The sequence below is a fragment of the Ranitomeya imitator genome, chromosome 7 (assembly GCF_032444005.1).
Source record: "Ranitomeya imitator isolate aRanImi1 chromosome 7, aRanImi1.pri, whole genome shotgun sequence".
Classification (NCBI taxonomy): Eukaryota; Metazoa; Chordata; class Amphibia; order Anura; family Dendrobatidae; genus Ranitomeya; species Ranitomeya imitator.
The window spans coordinates 212,511,916-212,523,872 of NC_091288.1; the positions used below are offsets into that span (position 1 = coordinate 212,511,916).

An 11,957-nucleotide genomic window follows, 5' to 3' on the forward strand; every position below is an offset into this window, starting at 1 on the left:
AATATTCCCCTACAAAGTACCTATGAGAACACCGCCCGCTCCGATACTCGCCTACACGAGAACACCGCCCACCCCGATACTCTCCTACAGAGCACCTATACGAGATCACCACCCGCTCCGATACTCTCCTACACACTGCCCCCTACAGAACACCGCGTACCCCAATATTCCCCTACAAAGTACCTATGAGAACACTGCCTACCCCGATACTCGTCTACACGAGAACACCGCCTGCTCCGATACTCACCTAGACAAGAACGCCTGCTCCGATACTCAACTAGACAAGAACGCCTGCTCCGATACTCACCTACACACTGCCCCCTGCAGAACACAACATACCCCAATACTCCCCTACAGAGCACCTATGACACCACCTACCCCGATACTCGCCTACACGAGAACACCGCCCACCCCAATACTTGCCTACAAAGTACCTATGAGAACACCGCCCACCCCGATACTCGTCTACACGAGAACACCGCCCACCCCGATACTCAACTAGACAAGAACGCCTGCTCCGATACTCACCTACACACTGCCCCCTACAGAACACCGCGTACCCCAATATTCCCCTACAAAGTACCTATGAGAACACTGCCTCCCCCGATACTCATCTACACGAGAACACCGCCTGCTCCGATACTCAACTAGACAAGAACGCCTGCTCCGATACTCACCTACACACTGCCCCCTACAGAAAATCACATACCCCAATACTCCCCTACAGAGCACCTATGACACCACCTACCCCGATACTCGCCTACACGAGAACACCGCCCACCCCAATACTCGTCTACAGAGCACCTATGAGAACACCGCCTGCTCCGATACTCACCTACACACGGCCCCCTACAGAGCCTATCCCCATACTCCCCTACACACCGCCTACTGAAGAACACTGCATGTTCCATGCTCCCATACACACCACTACATGAATACTCCTCTATACTCTATGTACATGAATTCTCGCCCCACTTCAGTCCTCCTCAATACGCTGCCTTATTGAATATCCCGCCTACTTCAGTGCTTCTCTAACCCCCCCAGTGCTCCATCTACCCAGATACTCCTCAAAAATTGCCAGGAACCGATCCCAATCTAATCTCTCTCTTCTTTAACAGAATTTCATCCAAAGAAGTCTGGAGACCAAAGAACAAGAAATCAACAAGCTTCAGGAGGAAGGAGATAAGCTGTTGGAGGCTGGACATCCTGCCAAAGTCCCCATAGAGGTAAGTCAGTCTACAGGGCTGAGGGTTCACGGACGTACAAGCTCCTTCCTTCTATCCTCATCTGTGACCGAGAACATGGTGACCTGAAGAAGATGGTTTCCGTAACCCATCATAGGTATGGGAAGACCTCCATCAGGACGATAAGCGTGGTGGATCATGGATGGGGTGGTGACTGGCAACATGCTGCCTTGACAATGGTGTCTTCTCAGACCTTCTCGATGCCAAAGACTTAGATAACGAAGATGCTGAGTTAGGAAAGCTGTCCACCATGGTACATGTAGTCCACCATCGTATGTAAGGATACGGATTAGGCCCCATGTTCTGATCTGTGTTACCCCAGGCTCACATGGAGGCCGTGCACGCTGACTGGAAGGAATACCTCAACCTCCTGATCTGCGAGGAGAACCACCTGAAGTACATGGAGGATTACCACCAGGTAAGAACTGAGACCAAAGAGCTAGACCAGGGTCACCCCCATGACCACCCCCTGGTAGCCCCCCAAGAAGAGAGGCGTAGACCCGGCTTCTATTATGGACGGGACAATGGACAATGAATCTGTCTCCTATCCAGTATTACCGAGACGCCAAGGACACCCAAGACCTCCTGAAGAAGGTCGACAGCGACCTGGATCACAAGTACAACCCCGACTTCAAGGACAGCTATCAGATAGAAGCTCAGTTACGTGACCTGGAGGTAAGACAGGAGCGAGGGTGAGGAGGAGGCGAATGAAAGCGGAAGCGAGAATGATAGAGGAATGACGAATGATGGAGAAATTTACATGTCGGATTTAGGGGAATGAACAAACATGACTGAAGGGTAAAGAGGTGGTGTAAGCATGAATGAATATAGGGGAGAAAGGAAAAAAAAGTGGAGAAAAAGGAATGAATGAATGAATTCAGGGTAGAGGTGAATGATGACAGATGTTCACAAACCCCCAAAGAATGAATGAAAGAATGAATGAAGGACATGGGAATGAATGAGTAAATGGATAATTATTAAATACAGAGTAGTGACAAATAAAAACAACATGTAAGTGAATCAGAAGAATGAATAAATAGTTTTTATTTTTCCACTAAGTAGAGGGAAATGAATGAATACAGGGTACTGACTGATAATAAAAAAAACAAAGAATGAGGAAAAGAAGAATGAAGTGTATATAGAATGAATGAATACAGGATAATACAGGAGCAAAAAAACAAAACAAAGAATAAATGAAAGGTCAAAAGAGGAGAGAATCAATGGTTAATGAATGAATGAATGCAGGGTAGAGATAAGTAATAAATCATGTAAATGAAACAGAAGAACGAGTAAATACCGGTAGAAAAAAAAAGGATAGGAAAATTAATGAATGATGAATGAAAGTAGTAAAATAAAGAATGGCTGAATAATGTGTAGAGAATAGTAATAGGTATAAAGTATAGGTAAATGAATGAATGAATGTGTTGGAGAAAGATGAAAAGGAATGTGTAAATGAAACAAAGAAGAATGAATGAATGAATGAATGAATGCAGGGTATAGAACTCGCCAAAGAAAGAATGAAGGATATTGGAATAGATGTTATAGAAAATAAATTGATGCTAAAAAATAATGAAGTGTAGGAATGAATGATGCTCAGATATAAAGATGGCAGAGAAGACTGAGAATGAATGGCCCAGAACATGAATGAAGAATAGAAATGAATAAATGTCAGATGTAAATAATCACAGGATCGATGGCGAAGACGGCAAGATGCAGAAAGTGAATGAATAATAAATGTGCGGTATAAAGGAATGAATACCGACGCAAGAAACCCGCAGGGTAAATAATAGGGAATGATGATAAAACTATTGAATGAAATATTTAGCAGAATGAACTAAGCATGGAAATGACTGAATGAAGCAAGTACAGGAATGAATACTGAGGCGGGGAGAATGAAATGGAAATAATGCCAAATTAGGAAAAACAAGGAATGAAGGAAGAGTAAAAGGACAAAAAAAAAAATGAATGACGAAAACTGAATGAATGGTAGAAAGGTGAAAAAGGCAGTAGAAAGAAGTGTGGGTGAATGAACTATGGTGAAAATGAATAGCTGAGAAGATATAGAGAAGAATGTAGTAGAGATGAATGAATAATAGAATGAATTATGGCTAAGCATGAATGAATCAACAGTGAAGGAATAAAGTGTAGAGATGAATAAACTAAGGGTAGAGATGAATGAATGAGCTGAATGAAGGAATGATCTGAATGAAGACCATGCGGACAGGCTCGCTATCCTGGGGGGTCTCCGTTATATCAGCGCTGTGCTCCGCCATAGGACCAGGACAAGGCTCTGGATAAGTACGAGGAGGTGGTCCGCTCCCTACAGAAGCGCAGTCACCAGGTCGTACCCCTGAAGTTCCGGCGGGAGACCCCACTGAAGCCCATCCCGGTGGAGGCCGTGTGTGACTTCTACTCAGAGGAGGTGAGCTGCGCCAATCATCGGGGGTCTTCTGGGGTCCTTACATCATTGGATGGCACCGTCCTATTAATACTCATGTCTTGTTCTTGTAGGGCGAGATTAGCCGAGGGGCTCAATACACCCTAAAAGCGAACAGAGGCGAGAAATGGGAGGTGACCGACAGCAATGGGAAGAAGCTGGTGGCGCCAGGGGTCTGCTTCACCATTCCCCCCACTGACCCCGAGGCCCTGACGCTGGCAGAGAGGTGAGCGCACGACTCGTTAGGATATTAAATCATCCTGGACTATTATGGAGGGAATTATAGGTGCACTGACAACTGGGAGGGGCTGTAACTGAAGATGGGGATTGTGGGAGGGGTTATAACGGTATATTTGTTAGGGGAGGAACCTTGGGGGTGGTCACTATGTGCAGGGGCGGAGCCATACGTTATGGCTATTATTGCCTATGGAGAAGACTTGACTTGCGGTCGCCCCATCCATCTCCTATCTGACTCGTCCCCCTGATATTTTTTTTCAGCACGGCTAACCAATACCGGAATACGAAGCAGAAGGCGTCCGGCTGTAAGAACGCGTTAGTGCAGCGCTGCGAGGATCTCAAGAGAGAGTCCAAAGGTTAGAAGCGCGCTGGAGTGCCAGCGATACCTGCACCCCCCGTCCTGTGACCGCGGCCACCTGCTGTCACGCAGTCCTTGACATTAGGAAATGACCAAAATAATCTGATAATGGACGGAGCACAGATGGTCGGAGGCTGCACTGGGGGCTGTCAGCCATTATGTAATACAATCTGCACTGCGGGGGCCGCTGACAACAGCTTCAGCGAAGCCCCTGGAACCGCATGTTATGTCAGACCACTGAGCGCCCCAGTATAGGGACATGGAGGCCGGGTTAATGCTGAGAGTTGTACTCAAACTAATGGACTTGCATTAGCCTCGGAGATTTCCAGCATCCTGTCCTGGCAATTCGGAAGCAAGATATCACCTTGATCTGTCGGGTTCCTCATTCCTGGCTGACCATTATCTGCGGCGAGAGGCTTTGCCTACAGGAAATCTACCATTGAGAAGGCCCCAACTGACTAGTCCATATCTCCACAGGCCTATGCACAGCGAGCTGCAATGCGGTGTGCCGGCCGACACCTTTCTATCACAGCTGTGCTGCTCTGCGTGATCTGACACCTTTCTATCACAGCTGTGCTGCTCTGCGTTATCTGACATGTTTCTATCACAGCTGCGATGCTCTGCGTGATCTGACACCTTTCTATCACAGCTGTGCTGCTCTGCGTTATCTGACACGTTTCTATCATAGCTGTGCTGCTCTGCGTGATCTGACACCTTTCTATCACAGCTGCGATGCTCTGCGTGATCCGACACCTTTCTATCACAGCGTGTAGAAACTTTCAGTGATCTATACTGCAGTTCTTCTGGCAAAGCTCTTCTGGGATCAGACTGACAAGTGTTTCCAGGAGTATTCCCAAAGTGGTCAGTTATACCCCATCTGTGAGGAGGGGGATAATTTGTAGATCCACACTGATCCCAAGAAAGTGTCTCTAGGTCTTAAATGGAGCAGAGGTTTTGGATGCTCGATCTCGGTTCCATTTCATCACCTACGGGACTGCAGAAGCAGAGTCCAGCCAATCGCTATTAAATACCTACACGGACCTGATGAATAATGGGAACACCCCACAGTGCCCAGTTTCTCGGGAGCTCCCCGCACCGGCTGAACCCCAGGATACTCCATGAGATACTGCTGTATGTTAGGAACACCCCACAATGCCCAGTTTCGCAGGAGCTCCCCACACCAGCTGAACCCCAGGATACTCCATGAGATCTGCTGTATGTTAGGAACACCCCACAATGCCCAGTTTCGCAGGAGCTCCCCACACCAGCTGAACCCCAGGATACTCCATGAGATCTGCTGTATGTTAGGAACATAAGAACACCCCACAATGCCCAGTTTCTCGGGAGCTCCCCGCACCGGCTGAACCCCAGGATACTCCATGAGACCTGCCGTATGTTAGGAACACCCCACAATGCCCAGTTTCTCAGGAGCTCCCCGCACCAGCTGAACCCCAGGATACTCCATGAGATCTGCCGTATGTTAGGAACACCCCACAATGCCCAGTTTTTCGGGTGCTCCCCGCACCGGCTGAACCCCAGGATACTCCATGAGATCTGCCGTATGTTAGGAACACTCCACAATGCCCAGTTTCTCAGGAGCTCCCCGCACCAGCCGAACCCCAGGATACTCCATGAGATCCGCCGTATGTCAGGAAAACCCCACAACACCCTTTGCTTTGGAGATGACCCAGTCGTCTGGCCATCGTTTTGTCCCTGCTCCTTCACATTTGCCCATTTTCCCAGCTTCGGCACAAAGCAGTGAGTGACCGCTGTTGCTGTATAAATTATCAGACACTTGAATGGCTGCTCGCGTTTCTGATATATAATTTCCGTGGCTGCCGGCATGACGTGCAGTAAACAATCCAAGGCTATCCCACCCTCAGTAATTGGCACCACTACGCGAGGATCTTGGAAACCTTTCATGAATCCAGCGGTTTGTGCGCATCCTCTGTCAGCTTTATCCAGTCCTTTATTTAATAGTGTCATGGATTTGGATCATTATGGTGGTGGCAGCTCTCAGACTCCCTGGTGCCCCCAAACATGATAGCTGGATGTGTCTCTTCTCCCTTATCCACAGTTACCACCAATGCCCAGGATACCCAGGGCCGGCAGCTGCTGGCCGGAATGGACAGAGTTATCACCGATCTAGACAGGCAGGAGAAATCGATCAGCTCCTACCTGCGTCCACCTCTGGAGCAGAACCGGGCAGTGCAGGACTCTTCCGAAAGACTGAAGGAACTCAAGGTAAGCGCCACAGATTTACACGAGTCCTCCAAAAAAGTGTCACACTAAAAGCACTGGTTCCAGTTCAGAGATGACCTGCAACGATCCACCACCGGGTAATTGATGTGTTTTGTTGCATCTTTCCTCCAGAACATTGCCAACAATGTGCAGCGTATCACGCCCGAAAAATCTCAGCGGGTGCAGGAGTGCGAGGTCTATCTGTCCAAGGCTCCAGAAGCCTCCAGCGCGCCCATCCTCCGAAGCAAAATCAATGAGACCAACAAAAAGTATGAAAGGGTTACCGATCTCTTGAGCACCGCTCAGGACAAGTAAGTGTCAGGAAAGCAGATGCCATTCACTTACTGGCACGGCAAAACCATACATCAATTGCAAGAATCCCAAATGGTAGCGGCTCTTGTTGACGTGTCTCCGATTTCTAGGATTGAGGCATCCAATAACCTGGAGGGAAGTTTGCAGAAGAGCCGGGACTTCCTCTCCACGTATGAGACCAAGCTGGGCCAGGATGACACTGTGCCAGAAGACCCCCGAGCTGTGGATAAGAAGCTGCAGGAATTGTCGGTAAGCAACCACACAGAAGTTGGAGAAGAATAGATTTTAGATGGCCACCATCAATGTCTTTTGGTCAGATTCTTGTATCTCGAGGTGACAACAAGTTGGTATTGTGTCAACAAAAATCAGTTTTCAAAGTATTTACCAAAAGAACAGACTGAAATTTCCTATCTGACACAAGGCAATTGATGTTCATAAATGATCTACAGCCATTGATGCATCGATTGTGGTGGACTTCTTTCTTATCTTCCTCATCATTCCAGACAATCAGCTCCGAGCTCCAGAAGGGAAGAGGAGTCCTTGCCGAATCGGAGAACAACCTGCACAGCAGTAAACTGAGCTGCCAAAATCTCGCCAATCGTTTCCAGGAGCACTGCCCAGATATTGAGCGTCAAGAAGGCGAAGTGTCCAAACTCAACCAACGTTACTCGCAACTCGACCAGCAGATCCAGAGCAGGTGAACGACAGGAATCCATCACGGATCACGGTAATTGTTTAAGATACGTACTGGCAATTCATAACGACTGCTCTCATTTAGGTCTCAGGGCTTGCAGAAAGCTAAAACGGCCTATAGCAACTACCGCAACAGCTATGACCAGCTCGATGGCTGGCTACATAACCTGCCCAGCTATGAGCCCAAGGACACAGACAGCGTCAACCAAGTGGAAACCAAGCTGAAGAACCAAAGGGTAAGATAAGCCTGAAGTGTGAAAAATAGTAGCGCTGGCTTGATCGGTAAAGTCATTCTTCCACGCTTTACTTACAGCTTCTCTTGGCTGAGATAACGGATCGGGAACAAGACTTGGACCACGTGACCAGCAGCGCCCACCAGTACCAACAAGCGGTGAAGGTAATAACTTCTGAAACATGGCTCCATTTCTTAATGACCTTGGATCCCAGTTTGTTCAAACTATTTTGTTTGTGGTCTTGGCTTGAGATTCTTGGTCAAATGGGCACTGGATACCTAAATCGGTACCAGCTGTACATATACGAGCATGCACAGTGACATTTGACTCTTCTTTAGGACTACGAACTTGATTCGGAGAAGCTAAGGTCCGTTCTGGATATGGACAACCGCAGGAATACCTACACCCGGAGGTCCAGGGTCCTGTCACCAGCAAATAAAGTGAAGGAAGAGGTGTGTGGGGAACTAGATGTTATGTCATAATTTTAGTTTGTCAGCCAATAGAAGACACCATTTCTATAGAAATTTTGAGTGTTGATTGGATGGTTCTAACTATTTCTCGTCCTTGTAGGAGGCAGATTTATCAGCAAGATTCACCGAGGCCAGCGCCGTCAATAAACAGAGGATGCAATCCCTGGAGTTTGCCCAAAGCCTTCTACGCCAGGTAAGATGTGAAATAATCAAAAAGTTTCCAATTTCTACGATGGTGGAAGCATTTCAGAAGATGCCATATCGTCGATTGACCATGTTATGTACTTTATATCAACAGCAACCAGAGGTAGAAGTGCAAAAGCAGTCAATCCAGATGAGCCGATCAGAGAAACCTACGGAAGAAACCTGGAAAATCAAGAAGATGTTGGATGATGAAGCCCAACGTCGTCAGCAACTGGAATCGGAGATCAGGAGCACTCAAGAGGAGATCATCTACCTTCAGAATCAAAAACCTCAAGAGACCATAGTCAAGAAAGAGGTGTTGAAAAAAGTCCCTGATCCACAACTGGAAGACGAGTACCACAAGGTCCTCGAAAAGGTTTCAGAAGAACAGCGCAGAAACAAATCTCTGCAGGATGAACTTAATTCCTTGCGTTACAAGGTACGATCACTGGAGTACGAGCAGAAAGACGGCGGACAGCAATATATAGTGAAAGAGGTCTTAAGGATTGAAAAAGACAAGGAGCAGCAGGAAGACTTCCTAAGACTCAAAGAAGAGTTGGAGCAGCTGAACCGGCAAAAAGGGGCAAAGCAAAATGAGATTGCCAGCTTGAAGGAGCGAATCTTCATCTTGACAGAAGAAAAGAACAAGCCTCAGGAGAAAGTAACAGAGAAAGAAGTGGTAAAGCTTCAAAACGATCCTCAGCTGGCCTCAGAATACAGGACACTTCAGGAGAACATGCAAAGAGAGAGTTCTCTGAGGCAGAAAGATGAAGAAGAGCTACAGCTGCTCCAGGAAAAACTGAAGCGCTTAGAAAAAGAGAGGGCCATGGCCGAAGGCAAAATCACAGTAAAGGAAGTGCTGAAGGTAGAAAAGGATCATGCTAGCGAGAGAGAGGTAGCTGATCTTCGTCGTCAGTACGAAGATGAGATGTCAAAGATTCGTATAACCCAACGTGAGAAGAATGAGCTCATTAGGAAGATAACTATCTTAGAAGAAGAAAATGCGAAGGTTGTTGTCCAGGAGAAAGTACGTGAGATCATTCGGCCAGATCCTAAGGCAGAGAGCGAATTAGCCAATTTACGTCTTGAACTTATCGAGCAAGAAAGGAAGTATCGATCTGCTGAGGAGCAAGTGAAAGTTCTCCAGAACGAGCTGACGACCATAAGAGCTCGTGGCCCTCAGGTAGAAGTGAAAGAAATAACGAAAGAAGTCATTAAGCACAAGACTGATCCGGAATTAATAACGGAACTCGAAAGACTACGTCAGGAGATCTTGGAGAAGACAAGGGTGGTGGAACGATCAGAGCTAGAGATCACTCAGCTCAAACAAGAGATTCAGAGTTGGATTGACACCAAACCTCAAGTGCAGATTAAGGAGGTAGTTCAGGAAGTTATGCAATACCGTGAAGACCCTGCCACCAAGAATGAGGTAGAAACTTTGAGAGCCACGTTGGCTGAAGAGCAAAAGAAGCGCCTGGATCTTGAACGCGAAAGAATGGCCCAAGAGGACAAGATCAGACAAAAAGAACGAGAGCTCTCACAGGTGAGAGAGAAGGTGGTACAACAGGAGGTGGTGAAATATGAAGAAGATCCGCTACTGAAGTCCGAGGTTAATAGTTTATCAAAGAATATTGAAAGCGAGTTAAAGCAGAAGGATCAACTGCAAGATGAGCTGCGGAAGTTACAGTGGAGGAAGTCCGAACTGGAGCGTCAGCTGGAGGAACTGGAAAGAGAAAGACAGGCTAGACGAGAGGCAGAGCTAGAAATTCAGCGTCTTAAAATCCGGCTGAATGAACTGGAACAAAGGGAGATTGAGACCAAAGAAAAAGTCACCTTGAAGCAAAAAGTAGTCTTACAACAAGACCCTCAACAAGAGAAGGAACATAATTTGCTGAAGCTTCAAGTTGAAGAGGAAAGACACAGGAGGCAAATTCTTGAGACCGAGCTGGATGTGCTAAGGAAGAAGCTTGTAACACTGGAGAAGATGGACGTGAAGGAGAAGGTAGTCTTCACAGAGAAAATCGAAGTAGAGAAGGATCCAGAGACGGAACTTGAAATAAAAAGGCTTAAGACTGTGTTGGATGAAGAAGGAAAGCGCAGAGTTGAATTGGAATCTGAAGTTGACCGTCTCCAATCTCAGCTGTCTGAGATAGAGTTCAGCAACTCAAAATCCAACAAGGAGCTTGAATATCTGCGGGAAGAAGTACACAAACTTCAGATGGAAAAACAAGGTCTTCAGCTGGAGGCCCGCCATCTTCAGTCCGAAATAGAGATCACAATAAAGGAGGCTCAAGGTCTGAGAAGCTTAACTCAGGTGGACAGCGGCACCAACCTAGACTCTCGCTTATCTGCCCTGGAACAAGAACTTCGGGAGCTGAAGAAAATCTCTAGAGATAAAGATGCGGAAATCGAACAGCTTGAGAAACGTCTGGAAACCATGCAGATCAAAAGGGAACAGAGAGAGAACCATCTACGCCGTTCCATCGTCGTCATCGATCCAGATACCGGCAGGGAGATGTCTCCGGAAGAAGCTCGTAAGTTGGGTCTCATCGATTGGAAGATGTTCGTCAACTTACAGAGTCAAGAATGCGACTGGGAAGAAACCACCATAAAGGGGCCAAATGGCGACTCCTCCGTGATCCACGATAGGAAGTCGGGCAAGAAGTTTAACATCGAAGATGCTTTGCGGAGCGGGCGTATCACCAAACGTCAGTACGAGAGTTACCTCAACAAAGAGATGCCCATCCAAGAATTTGCAGCCTTAGTGTCCGGGAAGAAGTAATCTTTTGGGTTGCTGAGGCGCCGCTCTCTGCGGGCCGTGACATAGACTTTAAACCAGACATCGCTGCCCATTGGTCTGTTGCCTTCATCGATAGCAGAACTTCTACGCTTCTGTGATTCTTGGTTGACTCGCGTGCAGGAGATATGTTGCCGAGATGGTGCCATGACGTCCATAAAGATCGCCAAAGTCGCAAGGTGCGGGTGGAGGGGTCTTACAAGTCACAACAGCCATGTAGTACTGGACATGGCGGTCGTTCTACAGAAGGCAGAGACGCCGATTCACCAGCAACTTCATGGAAGGTTCCCCCGACGCCGACCCTGTCCAATGGCAACGTATTCTCACGCCCAAGAACTAACGAAAGTATCTCTTAAAGGAACATGCACTGAAAATTCGAGACTGTAGTAGAACGCCAAACCACTGAAGCATTCTCCCTTTTTATGCCGTGAAAGAGCAAATAGAAATCTTCTATATATATATATATGTGTTATATGTCATTTGGTATATGGTTTTAGATAGCAATTTTTATGCTCTGTCTTGTTACACATCTACCGTGGTGCCTTACTAACCCCCCCCCCCCCCCCATAATAAAAAAAAAAAAAACGTGGTCCTCGGCCGCAATCCGAATCCTGGTTTCTGTACGTCTAATTCCTATATTTCTGAGTGGGGGAAATACGGGAAAAAAAATGTATTTTATTTATGATAACGCTAAATAAAGATGTGGTGGTTTTGAACACTCTGCCTCTTCTTGTCGTCGTCTGATGGGGGTC

The 11,957-nt window shown here is 47.1% G+C and overlaps 1 protein-coding gene across 1 annotated transcript in view; it reads left to right on the plus strand.

The window, feature by feature from the left end:
- PPL (periplakin) overlaps nucleotides 1–11,921 on the plus strand; it is a 42,414-nt gene extending 30,493 nt beyond the window's left edge. The window contains exons 8-22 of the mRNA XM_069734744.1: nucleotides 1,119–1,226; nucleotides 1,567–1,662; nucleotides 1,797–1,919; nucleotides 3,520–3,666; nucleotides 3,756–3,907; nucleotides 4,180–4,274; nucleotides 6,354–6,520; nucleotides 6,650–6,828; nucleotides 6,940–7,078; nucleotides 7,333–7,526; nucleotides 7,608–7,758; nucleotides 7,836–7,919; nucleotides 8,094–8,207; nucleotides 8,326–8,418; nucleotides 8,524–11,921. Coding sequence (XP_069590845.1) covers nucleotides 1,119–1,226; nucleotides 1,567–1,662; nucleotides 1,797–1,919; nucleotides 3,520–3,666; nucleotides 3,756–3,907; nucleotides 4,180–4,274; nucleotides 6,354–6,520; nucleotides 6,650–6,828; nucleotides 6,940–7,078; nucleotides 7,333–7,526; nucleotides 7,608–7,758; nucleotides 7,836–7,919; nucleotides 8,094–8,207; nucleotides 8,326–8,418; nucleotides 8,524–11,190 — 4,509 coding nt within the window. The 3' untranslated portion in view covers nucleotides 11,191–11,921. The remainder of the gene's footprint in view (nucleotides 1–1,118; nucleotides 1,227–1,566; nucleotides 1,663–1,796; nucleotides 1,920–3,519; nucleotides 3,667–3,755; nucleotides 3,908–4,179; nucleotides 4,275–6,353; nucleotides 6,521–6,649; nucleotides 6,829–6,939; nucleotides 7,079–7,332; nucleotides 7,527–7,607; nucleotides 7,759–7,835; nucleotides 7,920–8,093; nucleotides 8,208–8,325; nucleotides 8,419–8,523) is intronic.
- Nucleotides 11,922–11,957: the final 36 nt, after the last annotated feature.